Source organism: Lichenostomus cassidix, chromosome 1 (assembly GCF_008360975.1).
Source record: "Lichenostomus cassidix isolate B80296 chromosome 1, HeHo_3.0, whole genome shotgun sequence".
In the NCBI taxonomy this organism is placed as follows: domain Eukaryota; kingdom Metazoa; phylum Chordata; class Aves; order Passeriformes; family Meliphagidae; genus Lichenostomus; species Lichenostomus cassidix.
In genome coordinates this window covers 85506598-85526535 of record NC_139479.1, presented here as the reverse complement: position 1 = coordinate 85526535, position 19938 = coordinate 85506598, and the positions used below count along the sequence as shown (strand labels likewise).

Here is a 19938-nt window from a genome sequence, read left to right as displayed (position 1 = left end):
TCTTTTCCTGGCAAAGGTTTGATGGGACCAGGAATGGGAACAGCGTGGGTGGAGAGGGAAGGTTTTTACAGTTTGCATTCCCTGTTTTCACTGCCTATTAATGGGAATTCGATACACCCACGCTTGTTTCCCAAATCCTATGCTCCTAGTTTAAAGGAAATCAGCTCCTGCTCCTCCAGCAGCCTCCATGACTTGTGCCATGTCCAGCTCCATGTAGAGAGCCCTACCAGAAATGAAGGCCTTCCCCTCATGCTCTTAGGGCTGTTAGCCCTTCTTTCCTTTAGCTACAACCTTTCTTCTTCCATTGCTTCTGTCCTGCCCCCAAAAGAAACACAGCTCTGGCCTGCCAGGAACCCTCCCCTCCCTCTCTCCCCCAGCACTGGCCTTCTGCCCGGACTTGGAGCTGCTAGTTCCAGCTCCTCCTTACTGCCTCTCCCTGTTTCCGGATGGGCCCTGGCCCCCAGCCCTTATCTCCTCCAGCTCCTGGGCTGTTTGCAGAGGAGACTATAAAGGGGTTGACTGGGAGAGCAGAGGGGGAGTAAAAGCAGCACTGGACCACACTGAGTGTCTGCTTGACTCTCCACATCCTGCTCTGTACCATGGGGAAGAACGGGCTGCTTATCAAATCCAGCATCTTCCTCCTTCTCTTCTTCCTTCCAGGAGACACCTCACCCATCACAGAGCCGTAAGCTATGCTGGGGGGTCTCTGGGCAGGCAGGAGACCTCGGTTGTATTCCTGTGCCTGTTGCTTTGTCCCTTGTTTTCTGTCTAATTTCTTTTATCCAGGAATACAGACACCAGGGCTGGGTAAAGTGCCTTCTACAAACAGGATCCATGGTTTTTGAGAGAGACCCAAAACAAGCTGTGAAACTGAGATATCAGTAAAACTTAAGGGGAAGGAAAAAAGGAAGAGGGAAAGGTCTATGAGAATACCTTTTGCTGTTTCATTGAATTGACAGGATTTCAACAAAATTTTATGCACAAAATTCGTTCTTTTGAAAGACAACTTTTCCTAATTGTTTGTGTAATGAGTTCTTCTTAAGAGACAAACTGTTTTGAAAAAACAATGAAAATTTTAATTTTGGGTTGACTGTCCTACTCCCAGGTTGAAATGCCCAGAAGTTGGGAGTGGCTTTTTTAGATGATAAAGAGAAGAAAAGGAGCAAATAGCACATCTGGCATGCTCAGGAATGGCTTTATTTTTGCAATTCCCATTTTTCAGCTCAGCCAGTGGAATGAAAATTCCCTTCTCACCTAGGGTTATGTGACACTGTAAGACTGTGACTGTTCAAGTCTGTGAGGGTGTATTGTCCTGCCTCCCTTCTTCAACCCCTTTTGCCTGTTTGTGTGTGAACAGCATTTGTGTTGTGTGCATGTGTGTACATGTATGGCAGGAGCAGCCCATGAAGGGTCCTGACATCCCAAAGACTTTCTCCTTTGGCTTTTTGGCAATTTCTCTTCCTCCCCTGCAAAGCATGGGGCACCTCACCCATCACAGAGCTGCAAAGGGTGAGAAGAATTTTCTGAGCAAGGCTGTGCTGCAGTTCTTTCATCAAGTGCAGGGGAAACAGTGGTATCTGAGGGGCCAGAGTTTGGTCCCTGCAGACCAACTGATGAACAAAAAGGTGCCAGAGCCTCTGCTACTGCTAAAGGGAGTGCTGTGCCTTACTGCTGAGGTATTGAGGGCTCTTCTCCCAGCTGCTCAGTGCTCTGGGTATGCCCATCAGAGGCCAGTCCTCCTCCACCAAAATGGGAGCATGGTTAGGATTAGATAGATTGGGCTTGATTCCCAATTTCTGTGCTGGGCACTGGGACACCACCAGCAAGTTGCCACATTGGGAGGGAAGGAGGCTATGCAGGGCTGAGCAGGGATCCCCTGTTGAGCTCAGACAGAGGGGCTTGCTTCCCTGAAAACCTGAAACTTGTTTGTGTTGTTGCTTAAGATCTGGCACCACGCTGTGGCAGTTTTGGATCTCTGCGAGGAGTGAGAGTAGTGCTGCAGATGCTTCGCAGCGTGTAGTCCATGGCATTTATTCACTGGGTACTGGCACCTGTGTGGCTCCTGAATGCTTTTAACAGTGCCTAGCAAATGTGACAGTTGACTTCCCCCTGCCTTTAATTCAGGATCCCAGGAAGAAGTGTTGCTGTTGTGCCATAAGCTAGAAAAAGATATCCTTTCCAGATGTCTGTGTGGAGGATTTCCTCTGTTATTTTGCATTTGAGATCAGCCTCTCTGCTTTCCCCTGCTGCCACAGATGTGCTGGAAAGCTTGTTACACTCTTAGAAAATGCACCTCACCTCTGTATGGTGAAGGCTGTAGTCATCAGATTGGTTTATTTGTTCTTTATATATATCTCCTGTTACCTGTTCCTGCTCCTCTGACCAATCCTTCTCCCCTGTGTCTAGGCAGTACATGGTGCTAGTGCCCTTCATGATACACACGAATTCTCATGAGAAAGTCTGCGTTCAGCTGACCCACCTGAACGAGTCTGTGACGCTGAGTGTTGCACTCGAGTATCATGGGGAGAACAGGAGCCTGATAGATGATGTGGTGTCAGAGAAAGATGTGTTCACCTGCATCCCTTTCTCTGTGAGTATCTTATCCTTGTGGGACGATCCTTAGTGCCAGGGATAAATCACCAGAGTAACACTGTGCAGATATTCACTTACCTCTTAGCTAAAGGTGTGATCATGTCCATCCTCAACACCCTCTCACTGCTGAGGTCTCCTTAGTATGATAAATGACTGTGAGATGCTGAATCCTGGAAAGCCCTTTCTAGGACTGGAGAAGAAAGTGGGTTTAGTATATTGACACTCCTGATGGCTGTTTGGTGAAATGGCTTTCCACATTGTCCTTCAACATGCACAGTTTGTCACTTGAATGCCTTCAAATTGTGGTAGAGCTTTTGGACCTCAGATACTTTTTGCCTGGTGTATACTGAATTAATGTAAGTACACAGAGCTGTGGTTGCCTGAATCTGAAAAAAACTGCAAAGCAGGAAATTTATAATTTAATGTAATTTATAGCCCCAGGGATTATAACAAATTGCATGCAACTAGGAAAGTTGATCATTTAGCTAAGAACTTAGATTATGTCTTTGGCCTGAAGACTGAAGAATTGTCTTCAGGACACCTAAAAGGTTGGCATTTTTGTCTTGGTTTGTGAAATGTAGGCTGAAGACTAACTTTGTCACTTGTGAGAGAGAGGTAAAAATGTCTGGCATGTCTGGTTTGGAAAAGGAAATGTTCTGCAAAGTCTAAGAACATTAATGGAAAGAGGGACTATTCCATTCCCCTTGGAAATGTCAAAAGAAAAAGGATGGAAAGGTTTGGTCAGGGCAGTAAGAATTTTTAAAAATTGGGTGGTAGAGCTGGGAGTTCCTTTATTGCTCAATACTTGTGCAATCACTGCTCAGCAGGAGAATGGGTAGGAATGTGGGACAAATAAAGATCAATCTTGTGTTCCGCATTGTAGTCGCTCTCACCTCTGTGTTGGGTCCATCAGGATTATATTAGCTCTCTATTTGATGAAGGCTAGTTCCCTTCAGGAAGCCTTTAAAGGTGGTATATTACATAATTGCTTTCTTACTCAGCTTCCAACATCAAGAGACCCATTACCAGTCACGTTTCTCACTGTGATGGTGAAGGGAGCCACACTGCAGTACAGCAGCCGCAAATTACTGGCGGTCCTGAACACTGACAGCTTGGTCTTCATCCAGACAGACAAACCCATCTACAAGCCCGGACAGACAGGTACCAGGAAAGGGTGGAGGTTTGCCTTTGAAGCAAACATTTGTACTAAAACCCTTGGATCATGCTGACCTGATGTCAGTTGCTTTCAGTGGGGGTCAGAACTGCAACCTCATGGCTGAGGCTTATGTTTTATTGCTCCATATGGGGAAAATTTGGGGAATCTTAAGGTGCATGCACACTCTGGGGAGCCTGCACACTCTCCCTCTCTCACTGGGGGCTCTGTTGTTGTGGTCCATGCAGTTCAGGTCTGCATTAAAATCAGAGAAAGACTGGGTATTTATCCTATAGAGAATAGGGCCTAAATTCAGACTAAGTAATGAAATAGCTTTCAAAGCAGCAGCTGATTTTGCTCAAGGGAGACAGAAAGAATTATGTAAGTAATTTATTTCTTCTGGGCCATTGATCTCCTAAATTTGGCCTGGATAAAAACAAATGTCCTAAAAGAGGTACTGAATTCTCTCTCCATCCAGTGCCAACACAAACTTGCAGCCAAGTGCTGAAGTAATTTGCTTACATTCATCCGTCTTAGGAAGTCAGTCTAGTTATAACAACATTAGAAGACCCATGTGAATTCTGGCATAAAAATGCCTCATTGCAAAGTAGACAAAAGCAACTTACATTTAACTTTGGTCCTGGTTAATGAGATCCTGCTGCCCATGATCAGTAAAATGTATCACACTGCCATGGATTTGCTCTTAACATCCTCTTATTCATATACCCATTTTAGATGGGTAACCTTTTAGCATGGCCTAGCATTCTAGTCGATGGAATTTCCTTAGAAGAGAACAGCCCTGTTGTCTGTTATACCCTTTGTTTTTGCAATTGATTTTTCTGGTTGCTGATTGCACTGTGGAACCTCACTGTCTGTCTTCCTCCATCAGTCCTGTTCAGAATTGTTTCTCTGGATGAAGAGTTCCAACCAGTGAATGAAATGGTAAGCATGATACTTGTTTTTCTACTTATTTGGCCTTAAGTCAAAGGGAAAAGGGAGAAAAAATTAGTCTCTTTTGGGGAGAGCTCTCAGTACACTGAGATAACTGTGAAAGTTCTGGGTCACCTCAGATCTTTTTAACAGGATCTGCTGTCAGATTTCTGCACTAGGCTGCCTTCTGCATTCTTGGAAAGGTTTGACAAACTACAAATGGACAGTGCTGGTGTAAACAGTGAGCAATCTGCCATTACCACAATATACACCTGTTCTTATTAGTACTGCAGATCATCCAGGGTTAGTAATTAGTAATTTTGGTTCTCTTTTGTGCCTGAGACAAAGGATTGTCCCCCTGCTCTCACACCCAAAATGCTCTGTTGATCCATTCCAGGAACTTTCTTCCTTACCCCATTGGATCATTAGCTTTCACCCTGAAATGTGGTCATAGCTCTAGTCACTTGCCTGTGCTGCTTGTGTCTAAACATGTTGCTTTCTTTCTTCTTTTTCTAGATTCCACTGGTGTTTCTTGTGGTATGTATAAACATTTAATTCACATTTACATCTATTGCACCTCAGCCTGGGCAGAATAAATTTGCCTCATGATGATCCTTGTTTATTTTTTGTATTAAGCTGGTCCATTACATTAATTCAGCTACACAGAATTTTAACTCTTATGGTGACTACCATGTACCTGGGCCCAGGCTGCAGCCCCTCTGTCATCCAGCAGTGGACTCCCCTCCAAAACTCTGTTAAATGCCTTCCGCTCCTGGCCTGCAGCCTCCTGAAACCCAGGGACTGACCCTTTCCTCACTGCTTTTGCTAGACCTCATTGCAGACTCCCATTGTTCTCACAATCTCCTTGTGTTCTCTTTATCTGGAGGACCCAAAGAGAAATCGTCTGTACCAGTGGACAAACGTGGAGTTAGAGATGGGATTTACACAGCTCTTCTTCAACCTTAGCTCTGAACCTATGCAAGGGACCTACTCAGTGGTGGTACAGAAGGCCTCTGGGAAGACAATTCAGCATTCTTTCTCTGTGGAGGAGTATGGTAACTGTCACTGCAGTTTCAAGTTTGTAACAGCTTGTCCCATGGGGCATGAAAGCTTAATTGAACAGCATAGCAGTTCTGACCAGGATGTCCAGCATGGTTGGAGATTTGTTTCTGTATCCTTCCTTCCCAAGAATCATCCCTTTATGAGAAGACTTTAGGGCTTGAGTGCCCTATCTCCACTGCTCCCTAAGCCCCAGAACATGCAGTGGAGCTCTTCTGAATGCCCACCTCAGCAAGGCTCCTATCAGGAGGAGCAAAGTACTTGGCTCAATCTGTGCTGGCAGCCACAAGCCTCACCTCCTTTCAGAGGTGCTTTTAGGCCACAGCCTCATCTCCAGGTGGCTACATACCTATCAAATGTCATGCCATAAATCTGGGTCTAGGCTGGGGCTGTCTAGGCTGTGAATTAAGATCTTGCCTTTTCTCCCCCACAAGCTAAGCCAGTAGCTTGTGTGACACCTTAGTGCCTGTTTTGAACATTGATAAGATCTACATGCTTTGGAAATGCAGAGACCAGGCTGCAGTCACAGCTCTGCATATTCATGGGAAACTTCTATTGATTTATCTCTCTATTTTACTGTGTCCTACTGCTGTAGGACTGATAACCCACTGTAACCCATACGAAGCTGCTGTATTTTAATAGCTGGTGTAATAATCTTCTTACCTGGCACAATCCTTGGCTGAGGGCTTTTCAGTGACTTCTGTGGGATATGCAGGTGACAGAGGCCTCTAAAAGGTGACCATTTAGATGTAAAATAGTTTTAGGTAATTTGTAAGAAGAGCCTCTGTGCAGTCTTCATGTGTTATTCTGATGTTGTTCCCTGTTACATAGACTGTTTTCTTTTGGTTCTGCTGCAGTGCTGCCAAAATTTGAAGTGACAGTGAAAATGCCCAAGCTGATCAGCATTCTTGATGAGGAGCTGAAGGTGACAGTTTGTGGACTGTGAGTGTCATTTCTTTCAAGTTCTTCTTCATTTCAGTGTTTTCTTCAGTTGCTGCTGAAAGTTCAGTTGGGAGACTGAGAAATGAGACTTTATTATATTTCTAAGTCTATTTTGGGTCCCAGGACCAAACAGACTCTATCTACTAGTAGACAAAAGACAACTGTTTCTGTTTGATGCACTTTGTATGTAACATATAGAAACACATTTTTGATCTGTTTTTTTGGGAGTTTTTTTGCATTTTTTTTGGGTAGTTTTGGATTTCACACCAGCTACAGTGCTAGGGAAGAGGTTTTTAGTTCAGTTTACCCAGGAATGGTGTTTTAACTGTGTCTTCTGCTTGTTTTTGTGGAGAGGAAAGCATAAGGGGTGCAGCTGCCCTCTTTCCTTTGGGCCACCTCATTGGATCTCACCTTGCAATGTGCCATACTGCAAAGGGAGAGCCATGGCTTGGGCTGAAGAGTGAGAGTAAAGACTCAGTACTCACAAACAGTTCCATCAGAACAGACCAGTTCCATCAGAATTGGGTGGTGGGGTAGATGCTTGCAACATGTTCTCCAGGATGAGAGAGTCTCTCAACAAAATCAGTGTTATCATATGGTACCAGATTCCTTTCTGCTTTTTAATTCCTATGATGATTCGGTGTGTCCTGGAGGGAGCTCTTGGGAAGAGTCCTGGCATCAGTGGGGATGAGCCTGTAATATTTCTACATCCCTTTTACATTCCTAATGTCTCTGTTTTCCTTTCAATCCTGCCTGCTGGTAGATACACGTTTGGGAAGCCTGTTCCTGGCCTCGTGAGCTTCCGTGTGTGCCGGAATTACGAACATGCAGGCACGGGCTGCTACGGTGAAGAGTCCAGAGCAGTGTGTGAGGAGTTCTCTGGACAGGTGAGTCATGATTGCTCTGGTGGGTAGAGTGATAGGGGAAAGTGTGGTTTATTGAGCATGCCTTGTAGGCACAGGCTTGCTCTGAGTGTGTGCAATCATTGTGAAAAAGTGTGATGAAGCACTGGCACAGGTTGCCCAGGGAAGCTGTGGATGCCCCATCCCTGGAAGTGTTCAAGGCCAGGCTGGATGGGGCTTGGAGCAATTGGTCTGGTGGGAATTTGCCTTTCCTATAGCAGGAGAATTGGAACTTAGGTGGCCTTGAAGGCCCATTCCAACCGAAACCATTCTGTGATTCTATGATTCTGTGAAAATCCATGTATTTTAAGGAAGGTGGGAGAATGAGAGAATATTGGTTGCAAGATGAAATGTGATTGGTAAAAATAGGGCGAGGTCTGTGCAGTAAGAGCAATGTGTGTGAAGGCAAAAATCTGAAGGAGAATAAAGAGATGGAAGAAATAACAGAAATAACAGGCCAGATGGAGTATAGAGAGTATAAGAGTGAAGTGGGATGATGAGAACAGAATTGGGGTTGGCTTACAATAGAGACAAGGTGTAAGATCAGAAGCTGATGTTAGAGGAAAGAAACGAGCAGAAACCAGGGGAGAGATTGATGTATTTTGAGCAAGAAGGAAAGGAGTATGCATTTAGAAGCACTGGTTAAGAGAGACAGAAAAAAACCCCAACTTTTTTCACCTTTTAGACTGGCAAGAGCAAAACTGAAAGGTGATGGGAGCACAGACAGGTGCAACAGTACTGGCTTGATTGACAGAAGTTGGAGCAATAGCAATTGTGGAAATATGCCAGGAGAAGAAAGCAAACAGAAAATGTTCTTATGGTCCCTGGGCTCTGCGACAGCATGATGTACAAAATTGCCTCCGCCACTGCTGTTGTTATCCATGTCAAAAGAAAATGTGAACACTGTGGTGTTAACCTCTGTTCCAGGCATCTCTTCTATGGAGACTTGCCTTGTACGTGAATTTGCTGAAGAGAGGTGGCAAGCTTTGGAAATACTTTTCCAGCTGTCATCTGCTTTCTACAAATACAAAGGCTTTGGTTTATGTCCCACTCAAATGGCTTACACATTTTAAGTAAGCAGCTTTATTTTCTAACGTGCCTGATGCCTGACAAACATTTCTTGTGTGGAATACAATTCCCTATGCACTTGTACAAGTGTTGGCAGCTTCAAACTTCACAAATATACACAAAAATCTTCTCGTTTGCAAGCTCTTTGCTCTGATGTTGCTCTAAGTACCTCAATATGTTTTTTGCTAAGTTATTTATGTGTTTTTCCAGTTTTGATAGAAACAACAAAGGTAGATTGCCTGTGAGGTTATGGGCTTCTCTTTCAGTTCAGAGCAACACACAGTGATGGATTCATTAAGTTGAATAAGCATTGTATAAATGAGAGTATAATGGTCTTATTTGTTTTCCTCCAACAGACAGACATCTATGGCTGCTTTTCTGAAGTGGTAAAGACCAAATTATTCCAGCTCAAGAGAAGTGGATATGAGAATAAGCTCCATGTGGAGGCTAAGATTAAAGAAGAGGATACAGGTATGAACCATCTAGATGAAAGAGCCATGTATTGAGCCCAGGAGAGACCAACAGAGGGGTCTGCCAAGTAGGAATGAGGGATAAAAGCAGACTCTTGCTTTTCTGGAATCTTAGAGCTTTCCTGCCTCTAGTCCAGGACCATCAACAAAATAGGTTATCCAGCAAAGGAGGCTGGCCTAGAGTAAAAGGAATTCTGGTCAGGCAGAGGCCAATTAGTTCTTTGTGGTTCCTTCTGCAGGAGTGGAGTTGACTGGAACAAGCTTCTCTGATATCACAACCACCGTTAGCAGAATCATGTTTGCGGTTTCAGATACCTACTACAAGCCTGGAGTCCCCTTTTTTGGGCAGGTAGGGAAGCCATGAGAATGCAATGCCATGACTGCCAAGCAATAGTGCTACTGAACCTTCTGGTCAGAGATATGCCCCAGCTCTGCAAGGATGCTGGACCTCAGTGCTGCTAATCCCTGTAGGTCTCCTTTCCTCTGAAGGCACTCAAACTGGGGACTGGCAGCTGAGAGCACAGCCCTCATTCTGTCCTTGTGCTTCTGTCTCTCCAGGGCACTAAAATTCTGCTTCTACAGTCACCTGCTTAATTGGAGGCCTCAGGGGTGTGTGCATGTGATACTCCACATCCACTCCTCTGACCCAGAGGCAGAGATAAGAAAGAGGCAAAGAAAAAGCATTCAGAAAGTTTACAGCTCTCTCTGAAAGAGATGAGTGTAAAATGCTGTAGGGGCTTCCTTGTCTGACATGGACGCAATATCTTTACCTTAGTGTTCTACCATCTGTTTGGGTGGCAACCTTTCCTCTCCTTCTAAACTGTACTTGTTCTGCTCCTCCAGGTGAAACTAGTGGATGGGTCTAATGCTCCAATCGCCAATGAAACTGTGAGAATTTCTTTTCAAGGAGGACCGGAAGAAAACTACACAACAAATGAAGAGGGCATGGCAGAGTTTGCCCTAAACACTTCCACACTGGCATTTAATAATGTTGGAATTAGGGTAAGTCCTTTGGGCAGAGGAGGTAATGAAGTGACCCACAAGGCTGGAAGGGTCTAAAATTTCTACTGTATATGCAAAAGCAGATAGATTATTTTTCCTTGTTGCTTGTGTGAACCTTGACACCAGTTTGGTGGAAACAGTCATACAGCAAACTGAGTTGCCACGCCAAAATTGCACTTATCTTGTAAATATTTTATTTCTGCTTGGCAATTGCAATACAGGGTTAAAAGGATCATCAAGAGATCATAATAGTCCATTTTGATTTTGGTTTTTTTTTTTCCTTTTTCCTGCTGTAAAAAACATATGAACCATTCACATAAACTCTCTCCCAGTTGGGGAATTTGTTTGTCTGGGACAAACAGGTGCTGCTGAGCATCTTTTTGTTAGTGGGAAATGCAATATGTTGTGTAATATGTATATTTCATAATATCACATATTGGAGTAGGGGAGAATATTTGTGTATAGAATTATATTTTCTCCCTACAATTCCCTTGTCACAGGCTAAAACCAATAAAAATTTTCCAGAGGTTACTACTAGACACTTGACATTTTCACTTTTTTGCAGGATAAAGAAAAGGCAAGAATTCCTAAGTATAATGAGAAAAATAAAATGGCATGTGAGACACATCAGATGCTGAAGTAGTGCCCTTGAAATGTGAAATATCTTCCCCTTGCTCTTATTTTTAAGAGGATCTGGACTCCCTCAGCTCCTAAACTTCTGTTCAATTAGGTTTTGAATTATTAGGTGGAGGTTGTACTCCTTTTCTATAGTGATCCTGGCACTGGTAATACCTGAACTGAACAGCACTATCCCTTCTTCAGTGCCAATGATAAGGAAGAAATGAAAATTAGCTTATTTTCTCTTTAGACTAACAGAATATTAGAGAGGGCAAGGCATTAGTGTAAAGGGTCCTTAAGGTGACAGTGGTAGGAAAAAAACCTCTGATATGATTCAGCTTGTTTGACACAAACTCCAGCTTCCCTGGGAATGAGATCATTCCCAATGGTTTGCTACCATCCTGTCTTGCGCTTTCCAAATTCATGTGTTGGGGCTTTTTTTTTTTATTTTGTAGACTTCCTTGTTGCTTCAGTAACAAAAAAATACTAAAACTGTAATACTAGGCCGTGAATTTTTGTCTCCTGTTTGGCTACCTGTGTTTGAGGGTCTGTGTATGTATTTTCTCCTTTTCCAGGCAGTACATAAAACAAACTACTTCTGCTTTGAACGTTCCTGGGTTATTCCGCATTATGGAGAAAGTTTTCTCCAACTAAAGCGCTTTTACTCTCCCAGTAATAGCTTCCTCAAAATTGAGCCCAAGTCCAAGCCACTAAGCTGTGGCTCCTCCACAGAGATCCAGGTGCATTATATACTTACTCCAGAGGCCACAGGAGAGCAGAAGAAAATCACCTTTTACTACTTGGTAAGTTCACGCCTGCTGTACACTGAGATTGTCACTGGCCATTACTGGGGGATTGGAAAAGGAAACTGTGGTTTGTGGCAGCAGACTTTAAAGACATTCTCATCATCCTTCTTTAGAAACAAAAAGGAGAGTCTGAATTGGGGGTTAAAAAATAAGGATGTCCCTGTGCCCTGTGGGACAGCACTGGGATTCTGCTACCGGGAGGCAGAGAGCAGGGTGTGAGCAGCAGATATACAGCTGAGTTGCTCTCCTCTCAGGGCTCCCCACTTTAGGGTTTGGCTCATGCAAAACCTCAATCACAACGAAGTTTCTCCTTCCATTCAGGTGGTGGCCAAGGGAAACATTAAGCAAGGAGGCACCCACATTCTGGATCTGGACCGGGAAAGTAGTAAGTTCCTCTCCCCTACCAAATTGTCACTGTTATGGGGGGGCTAGCCAACTGTGGCAGGCATACACTCTGCTTCCATGTAAATTCAGGGATCGACATCTGCATGTCCTCTAAGATCTGGGAAGAGTTTGACCTTTATTTTCTCTGCCTTTGGGCTTGTCACAGATTTGCTCTAATCCCCTATGCCACTATCTTTCTCCCAACACTGCATTTTCTGAGGCTCCAATACTCTTTGGAGATACATCTGATGGTTTGTTTTTGGAAGCTGAAGGAAAGTTCAGCATACTTATGCACTGGGAAACAGGCCTCTTCAGTCAGGAAGACTTAAACATCTCTGTGAGCACCAATTCATCCCACTTGGATGCCTGGAGCTTCATAATGGCTAGGATGAAGTTCAGCATAAAGTCAAACCTAGAATTTTGGCTGCTCCAAGAGAAGGTTTTCTGCACCTTAACTTTTTGCCATTGTTTTGTTTGCTAGGCAATGGTGTCTTTTCACTACAGCTGTCTGTAGAAGCTGATATTGCTCCAGTGGCCCAAGTGCTTGTCTACACCACTGTCCCCAGCAGGGAAGTGATTGCTGATTCAGCCAAGTTCTACACAGAATTATGTTTCAAGAATAAGGTAAGTGTCCACTGCCTGAGGGAGCAGCCACCAGAATGCAGTGTGGTCAAGACCACTTATTTATATTTTACCTGGTTAAGCTTATTTCTTTAGATACACTAACACTGGGCAAGAAACATATCAGTTTTGGTAGGTAGCTTCACTGCTTACTGGTTTGTGCTAGTCTGGAGGAGATCAACTGCTGGAAAAGAAGTGCTAGCAGGGCCTACACTGATAAAACCCCCTTTAGCAACGAGTCAAAGTTGCTGATCCCACAGATGGTCCTGGCTAAGAAAAAGAGAACAACCTGAAAAATTCTTGTCAGGACTTAAGAATACTAGACAGGACTGTGCTGAAGACAGTCCCTTGTCCTGCTAAAATCAAAGCTGAATGAGTTCTCGAGACCTATGTCATTGTAGGAGCTTGGTCACCTGAATTCTGTTGATGTATTAAAAGTCATATTATGCAGTGCACGAAGGTCTGTGTGCAAGCCAAGTGTCAAATGATTTACATTAATAGATACTGCTTTTGTCTCTGAAAGCATCTTGAATCCAAAGCTGTTGTCAGACCGGATAGGACAGACTTAGGGCTATCTCTATGCTAGGCAGTTTTCCTAGTAATGAGCTTGCTACAGTCCTTTTTATGCCTGAAGAATATTGTTTTTGCAGTCTCAGGAGCCCATCGTGGGAGAGGTGGAAGGTGTCAGCAGAAGGCATGCTGTGTTCTGCTTGGGACTTGAGGGAGACTGGCAGCTGATGCTGCTTTGTCAGGCAACACATTGAGGATGCTTTGATCACAGCATGCTCAGGGAGGATTTGTAGTGCTGAGGAGAGAGAAAATTTATGCAGGTCAGCCATCTTACTATAAAATCATATGAGATGGTGGTGAAAACTTTTGCTAGCAAGAACTTCCAGGACAGAGGTAGGTAGGGGGCTATTAGAGTTGTGAGTTTGGTTTTGGGAAAGGCACAGAAGTCTGGAAGGCCTCAGCCAGCCAGTGGGCTCTTCAGGATCATTACCACCCCACAGATATTGCAATATTTCTCCAGGGCATCACTGCTTCTCATGTTAGCAAAGAATCTGCTAGGTGAGGTCTTTGCAAGCTGGTTTTCTCTCCACATACAGTTTCTGGGTGCAGTATAGAGACTGGTCTTGGCCCAAGGACATGCTCCACAGCCTGAACACATCCAGCCCCTGTGTGAGATTACCTCATCACACTCACAATGACCATAAAACCCAAAACCATCTTAGAAGTTTTATGAGCAATTGTGATGCTTGAAGTTGCCAAGAACTCAGGAACTCTTATTGTTGATTCCTCTGGTGCTGCAGGAAGGGAACAGTAGCACAGAGGAAGGGCAGAGGGAGGTGTGCATGCATATGGGGTCCTTGTAAGGTTAGAACTGAATGCACTCAACTGGAAGGAAAACTCCTGTGAGAGTAGGGCATCTGTGACTTAGCTTCTCCTGTGGTTACAGGTGGACTTAAGCTTCTCCCCTTCAGAAGGCCTCCCTTCCTCAGATGCTCACTTGCTGTTCAGAGCCTCCCCGAATTCCCTCTGTGCTGTGCGTGCTGTGGACAAGAGCGTTCTCCTCATGAAGCCAGAAGCTGATCTGTCACCCAACTCTGTAAGTTCTTTGTGGAACAAGTTGGAGCATGGTCAGAGCAAGTGCAGCCCAGTGCTGGAGTGGAAACAGGGAACAGGCCCTCTGGTCAGAGCTGACACAGGGAAGTTCCCTTGTGCTCTTTCTCATCTTCCTCCAGTGGAAAAACAGATGAGAACTGGGCAGCAGTTGTTTGTTAGGGATTTTGTGTGATTTTAGGGATGGCAATTGGAAAGCTCTTTTAAGGGGCCTGCTTGTCTTGGCCAGAGCCAAACACTGTTGTGTGTCTGATGATAATTTTTCAGTTATTCTCCTCATCCACGGATTAATTTTCTTGGGGTAGCATCTGGAAGTGTCAATGAGTTTGACAAGAGTTTGTCAAGAGTTGCCTTTTGTCAAGCAGAAAATGACAATCCCTGAGCAGGGACAAAGTATTACAGATGGTTTGGCCGGTGTAATTTTTTTTACATATTTGAGCCATAATAACCAGAGTAACATGCAGTCCATAAAAAAGGAGGCAGTATCTCCAGATTTGGATCCCTTTTTTGATTCCCAGATGAATTGCTTCCACCACAGGAAGGACCATGGCAATGTGGATTTACATGCTGGTGATGTGACTGCTAATGGTGCTTGCACCCAACTCCCTCAGTTGTGTTTCCTAACAATGGACAAAAAAATGCCAAATACTCTGTCTCTTTCTGCCAAGGTGTATGATTTGCTGCCAGTGAAGGAATTCCATGGCTATGACTATGGTCCAGGCATACTCATGGAGGAGCCCGTGTGGGATTGTTTAACTGTGGAGCCAATAGTTCGGGATGGGATCACCTATGTTCCAGTAGTGGAGGTGAACGAAGAGGACACTTACAGCATCCTAAAGGTATAGCCCCCTGCCTGTATGGTTAGGGAGTGGAGTGGGAGAATGACTGAGAATGCTTAAGCCTTCTGTGGCATCGTGCAATTTAACAAGGTTAAAGGTTTGTGCATCTGAATGATGTGGCACTTGTTTTCATCCAGAGGCACAGTCAGTGAGGGTCATCAGCTTTACTTGTCTTGCCAGATTTGCTCCGCACTTGGTGGAAAAGGGATCAGTCTCAAAGTTTTCTTACAGGAAAAGCTTTGAGGCTGACTTGAAGTGAGGTTCTAGTTGGAGGTAAATGATCCCAAGCCATTACAGTTAGCTCGAATAAATCAGTATGTCCTTGAGCTACATTGTAGCCACAGACATTTTATTCCAGACAGAAAACTGTATATCTGCTTCCTGGCAAATCCTGACCCCTGGGCTGAAATTGGACTGGAACCAGTGTCCTAGAAACAGAGGGAATATATCCTTTGGTCTCTCTGAGCCACCCAGGCACTCAGACCCAAGGATCAGGGGATGAACTGAAGGTCCAATCCACACACAGTAACAACTTTTCCACTTTGAGGCAGTAAAATGCCGATGTCAAGTCTGCTGTATAAACCTCAACAGGATTCAGTAATAAGAAAATGTTTGGTTTCTCTCCCACAGAAAATTGGTTTAAAGGTTTTCACAAATACCAAAGTGAGGAAGCCTCAGCTTTGTGGCTCTGCTAATCCCAGGTATCCTCTCTATCCTGCAGCTGGCATAGGAGCACCTGCAGCCCTGGCTGCACCACCCATGTATGCAATGAGGTCAAGCGGTAAAGAAATGCGATTTTGTTATCACTTCTGTTCTGAACAGAGATCCTGTTTGTATTTTGGGGTGAATACTCAAACATGAGCTGGGGTTGTGAACTGAAACCTTGGAAGGAGAACTGAGCTGATGGGTTTGCAAATTTCAGCTTCTGAATGGATTTTGCATGGTTGTGTAGGTCTACAGACAAGCTTTGGTAACCCCACATTAGAAATCAGCAGAATCGGACAGTGTTCAAAGACTGGCAAAGCAGAGGATATTATTCTGCTGATAAATTCCCTGTTCTTTAGACTTTTACAGTAGACTTCTATTCCTAGATTATTACTTACAGAGTCTCCAATACCATTTTCAGGCTGCTCTCATCAACTCAGCCAGTTTTGTGTATGGTCAAAACCATGAAGTGACAGATTTTTCAGTGATGAGTTGGTAGCATGGTAAGACATGTATGGCAAAAGTCCAGTCTGAAATGGACCCATCCTATTATCCTATTTTTATAGGCTAACTCAAGTCTTACACTGTAACTTTGGGCAACAGAATCGGCCTTTTCATCCTTCAGTCTCATATTAAGGCAAATATCTTAGAAATTGTAAGTCATTGTAGCTGGATAGCTGGTTCAGAAAATTTTCCCTTGGCACAGGAACCTGTGCTTTTGTAAGTGTCCAGTTTAAAAACAATTTCAACTTTTGACAGAACTTGCTAAGATGCAGGATAGATGCTTTTAAATAATTTTAAACTGAAACAAGCAACAGTAAGAAGACTGAAATACCACAATAGACAAACATAAGCAAGCCACCTGTCAATTTTGCTAGGAGCAATGTGATATAGTTCTAAAAGCATCTTTCACCTGTGCTCTGAGACCTTCTCAGGCTCTGGAGATGCCTATATCACAGTTAGCATGAATACTTATTAGCTACTCAATTGTTATCCAAATGCAGAAATTCAATTAGACAAAGTAAAGATGACCCAAACTAGAATTTCCTTAAAAACTTTCTTTCTGTTTGGAAGCATTTCTCTTTCTGTTTGTGAAAGCCAAGCAAACCAAGTCCCACCCACCCCATCCTAGTTTTCCAGTTATTGAAAAGTAAAGTAGAACAAAATGTTTAACAAATTTAGTCCCAAACACAGAATATTTTATAGGCAATAATTTTTGTATGTGAAAACATGTTTTAGTCATAATGTCTCTTTTTACCCTTCCCATATTCCAGCTCCATGTTTTCACTTTGAACATTTTCAGCCAAGTTCTTGAGGAGGCCATAGCTTTTGCAGAAAGTTGGTACTCTGAGTCACAGTGGCCCTACAAAAAACACTTTGACAGAGGGATGTTCCATTGCTAGCTGGCCTGATTAGGATGGAGAAGAAAATCACATAAAGGCTGTACCTGAAAGGGAAAAGGCAGCTTGCATAAAAGGTCCTAAATAAGTTTTTGCTCTAAATCCTTTATTTAAGCTTGTAAAGTGCTGCCCTGCGAACTTTGAGGTCTGCTGGATCCTCAGCAGAAAATAATGGAAGGCTGAAACCCCACTGATGTTGGTACCTGTGCTCACTTCAACCACAGGCATCTGCTTCTGATTGACACTTTCTCAGACTGAAGTATGATGCTGATACAGGTCTTGGTTGTTTGGAATTATCAATAGCTGATTTATTTTTCATCTCCGCACATTCAGGCATTATGGCAGAAAGTGTTTCTGCACCATTAAGCACTCCTGAAGAGGTGAGTGAGACAGTCCGAAAGTATTTCCCAGAAACCTGGATTTGGAGTTTAGTACCTGTGAGGTGAGTAGCTTGGTCTAGTTAATTTATTTTTCATAAAACTGGGTTTATAAAGTGAAAACATGAATCCCAAAGTGTTTATCCTTTATTGTTTGCAGAGATCACTTGGCAATCCTCTGAGATGAAATTGCTTTCAGCCATAGTTAGGTTTGTCCAAAGAGTGGACTGGGAGATGTAGAGTTGTCCTACAGTAGCAAACACACAGTGCCCCATAATTCACACAGCAAATACTGTTCAGTAGGCCAGAAGGGGTAGAGCTAGTCACCAAAATGCTGTAAAGTTCATCACTCTGTCCTTGCTGTCTGTGCTTCACCAGCCCTGAGGGAAAAGCTGATCTAGAAGTGACCATCCCTGACACCATCACCGAGTGGAAAGCCAATGCATTCTGCACTTCAGCAGACACAGGCTTTGGCCTGTCCCCAACAGTGTCCCTGAGAGCCTTCCAGCCCTTCTTTGTGGAGCTCACCATGCCCTACTCTGTAGTGCGTGGGGAGTCCTTCACACTGAAAGCCACTGTTTTCAACTACCTGCCTGCCTGCATCAGGGTAAGGGAGGTTTAAATTCTGTACCTTCTTATGCCTCTCTTGTCTTCACTGAGCCTTCTTATTTTATATGTCTGTAGCCCTAAACCCTTCACCCCTGAAATTATATGTTACTTCTCCTATATATTCCAAATGCAGAATCCACAACTCCAGTTCCCTGTTCCTTTCCTACTGAAAAAATAGCTATTGCTATGGCTTACTATGATCACCCTTTCATAACTGCACCTCTCTCTACAACTGGCAGGTCAGTGTGACTCTGTCTCAGTCTACTCATTTCCTGGCTGCTCTGGTGGAAAAGGATGAAGAATCTTATTGTCTCTGTGAGAATCAGAGGAAAACCTTGGCTTGGCTGGTGACTCCAAAATCTCTAGGTAAAGGTCTCAGGGTGCTGAAAACTGCAGGAAGGGTTTCTTGGTGCTGCTCTGCCTGTTCAGTATTGGGTGTTATAGAAACACATTTTCCTGGGAAGCACTTCAGTTGAGTGTGTCTGATCTGGGATTATTTGGGAGACTGGGGGATTCATAGTGTCCAGTGCTGTGTCTGGGACTACCTGCAGTACCGTCAAGCCTTACAGCCCTTGGACAGCATCTCCTGAAGAAGCCAGAGATGTGGCTGGTCAGCAGAGATGCTCTGTTAGCTCTGTACCTCCCAGAGATTAGATGTCTCCCCCATGGGATCTTCACACTTCTGAACAGCAGTAGGGCTGGTCATGCTCAGCACTGTGGTGTCCTAGGTTCTGGGAAAGAGTCACCAAAACAGAATCACCTTTCAGTGACAGCACAGCTCATGTAGATTCTGGTATAGAGAGCTTGGTTTTTGTGGGAAAGAACCAGGGCCCAACCATAACAGAAATCCCCATCCACGAGCCTGCAAGTTGAAACTCCTGAAAGTGGCAGTGCCTCCTGTTGCCTGGCTCTGCCTGGCAGGGCTGACTGACCCCTGTTTCCTCCAGGGCAGGTGGAGTTCTCAGTGACCACTGAGGCCCTACAGAGCCAGCAGCCCTGTGGGAACTACATTGTGGAGACCCCTGAGAAAGGGAGGAAGGACACAGTCATCAGACAGCTGCTGGTGGAGGTACGTGGGCTGTGGGAAGGGAGGACTGAGCTTTCCTATGGGCTACAGCTTATACTGTGATACAACTGGATGGGATGCTAGATAATCTCATCTAGCTCCCTTTCTTGTTAAAGGTTGGACCAGATGATGTTTTGAGATCCCTTCTAACCTGGTCTGGTCTATGATTTCATGGGCTCACTATGCAGCATGGCAGTATGATGGTGTTACATCATCTTTGTACTTTGGCAGGGCTGCATAAAGACTTCAGCTTAGTAATGTTGTGTCTCCTGGTACAATAAACTTTACCTATCCTCTGCTGCCACAGGACTCCTACTCCAGTCCATCCCTCCCTTTAGCTCCCACCTGTCACCTGCTACTTCAAAACACTGTCTTTACAGCTCTCTCCTTCTTTTGAAATGTCCCCAGTAAATGTGCCAGTCAGCACATGCTGCCTCTCAGCTAATTGAGGGGCCAAACAAACTGCCTCTTTAGATGAGTGTTTTGCAGTTATGGTTTGGTAACATAGACTGGCACCAGGATGAAGGTGAGGGGCTCACAAACATCTATGGGAATCTGACGACTGTAGAGAAATCCCCTTACAACTCCACATGAAAACATGTTGAAATTTTACAGCTGACCCATTTCCTGTGGCAGAAAGAGTTGCTGATGAGATGTGGTACACAAGGAAATATTACGTGGCAGTTATTGGATATCCTTTATAGGAAATTGTTAGTTTAATTTATACTGAGAATGGTAATCTGACAGTTAGATTCTGTGTTCTGAGCTTTCCTCT

General features: G+C 44.2%; 1 protein-coding gene across 1 annotated transcript in view; it reads left to right on the top strand.

Moving 5' to 3' along the window:
* Positions 1-456: 456 nt before the first annotated feature.
* Positions 457-19938, top strand: part of A2M (alpha-2-macroglobulin) — a 30121-nt gene continuing 10639 nt past the window's right edge. Inside the window, exons 1-21 of the mRNA XM_085067022.1 lie at positions 457-685; positions 2407-2590; positions 3594-3753; positions 4635-4687; positions 5192-5212; positions 5562-5730; positions 6592-6676; positions 7440-7563; positions 9003-9117; positions 9356-9465; positions 9960-10118; positions 11312-11539; positions 11864-11927; positions 12408-12550; positions 14004-14153; positions 14836-15006; positions 15637-15787; positions 17445-17553; positions 17867-18095; positions 18337-18463; positions 19045-19166. Of these exons, the coding sequence (XP_084923148.1) occupies positions 600-685; positions 2407-2590; positions 3594-3753; positions 4635-4687; positions 5192-5212; positions 5562-5730; positions 6592-6676; positions 7440-7563; positions 9003-9117; positions 9356-9465; positions 9960-10118; positions 11312-11539; positions 11864-11927; positions 12408-12550; positions 14004-14153; positions 14836-15006; positions 15637-15787; positions 17445-17553; positions 17867-18095; positions 18337-18463; positions 19045-19166 (2760 nt within the window). The 5' untranslated portion in view covers positions 457-599. The remainder of the gene's footprint in view (positions 686-2406; positions 2591-3593; positions 3754-4634; positions 4688-5191; positions 5213-5561; positions 5731-6591; positions 6677-7439; positions 7564-9002; positions 9118-9355; positions 9466-9959; positions 10119-11311; positions 11540-11863; positions 11928-12407; positions 12551-14003; positions 14154-14835; positions 15007-15636; positions 15788-17444; positions 17554-17866; positions 18096-18336; positions 18464-19044; positions 19167-19938) is intronic.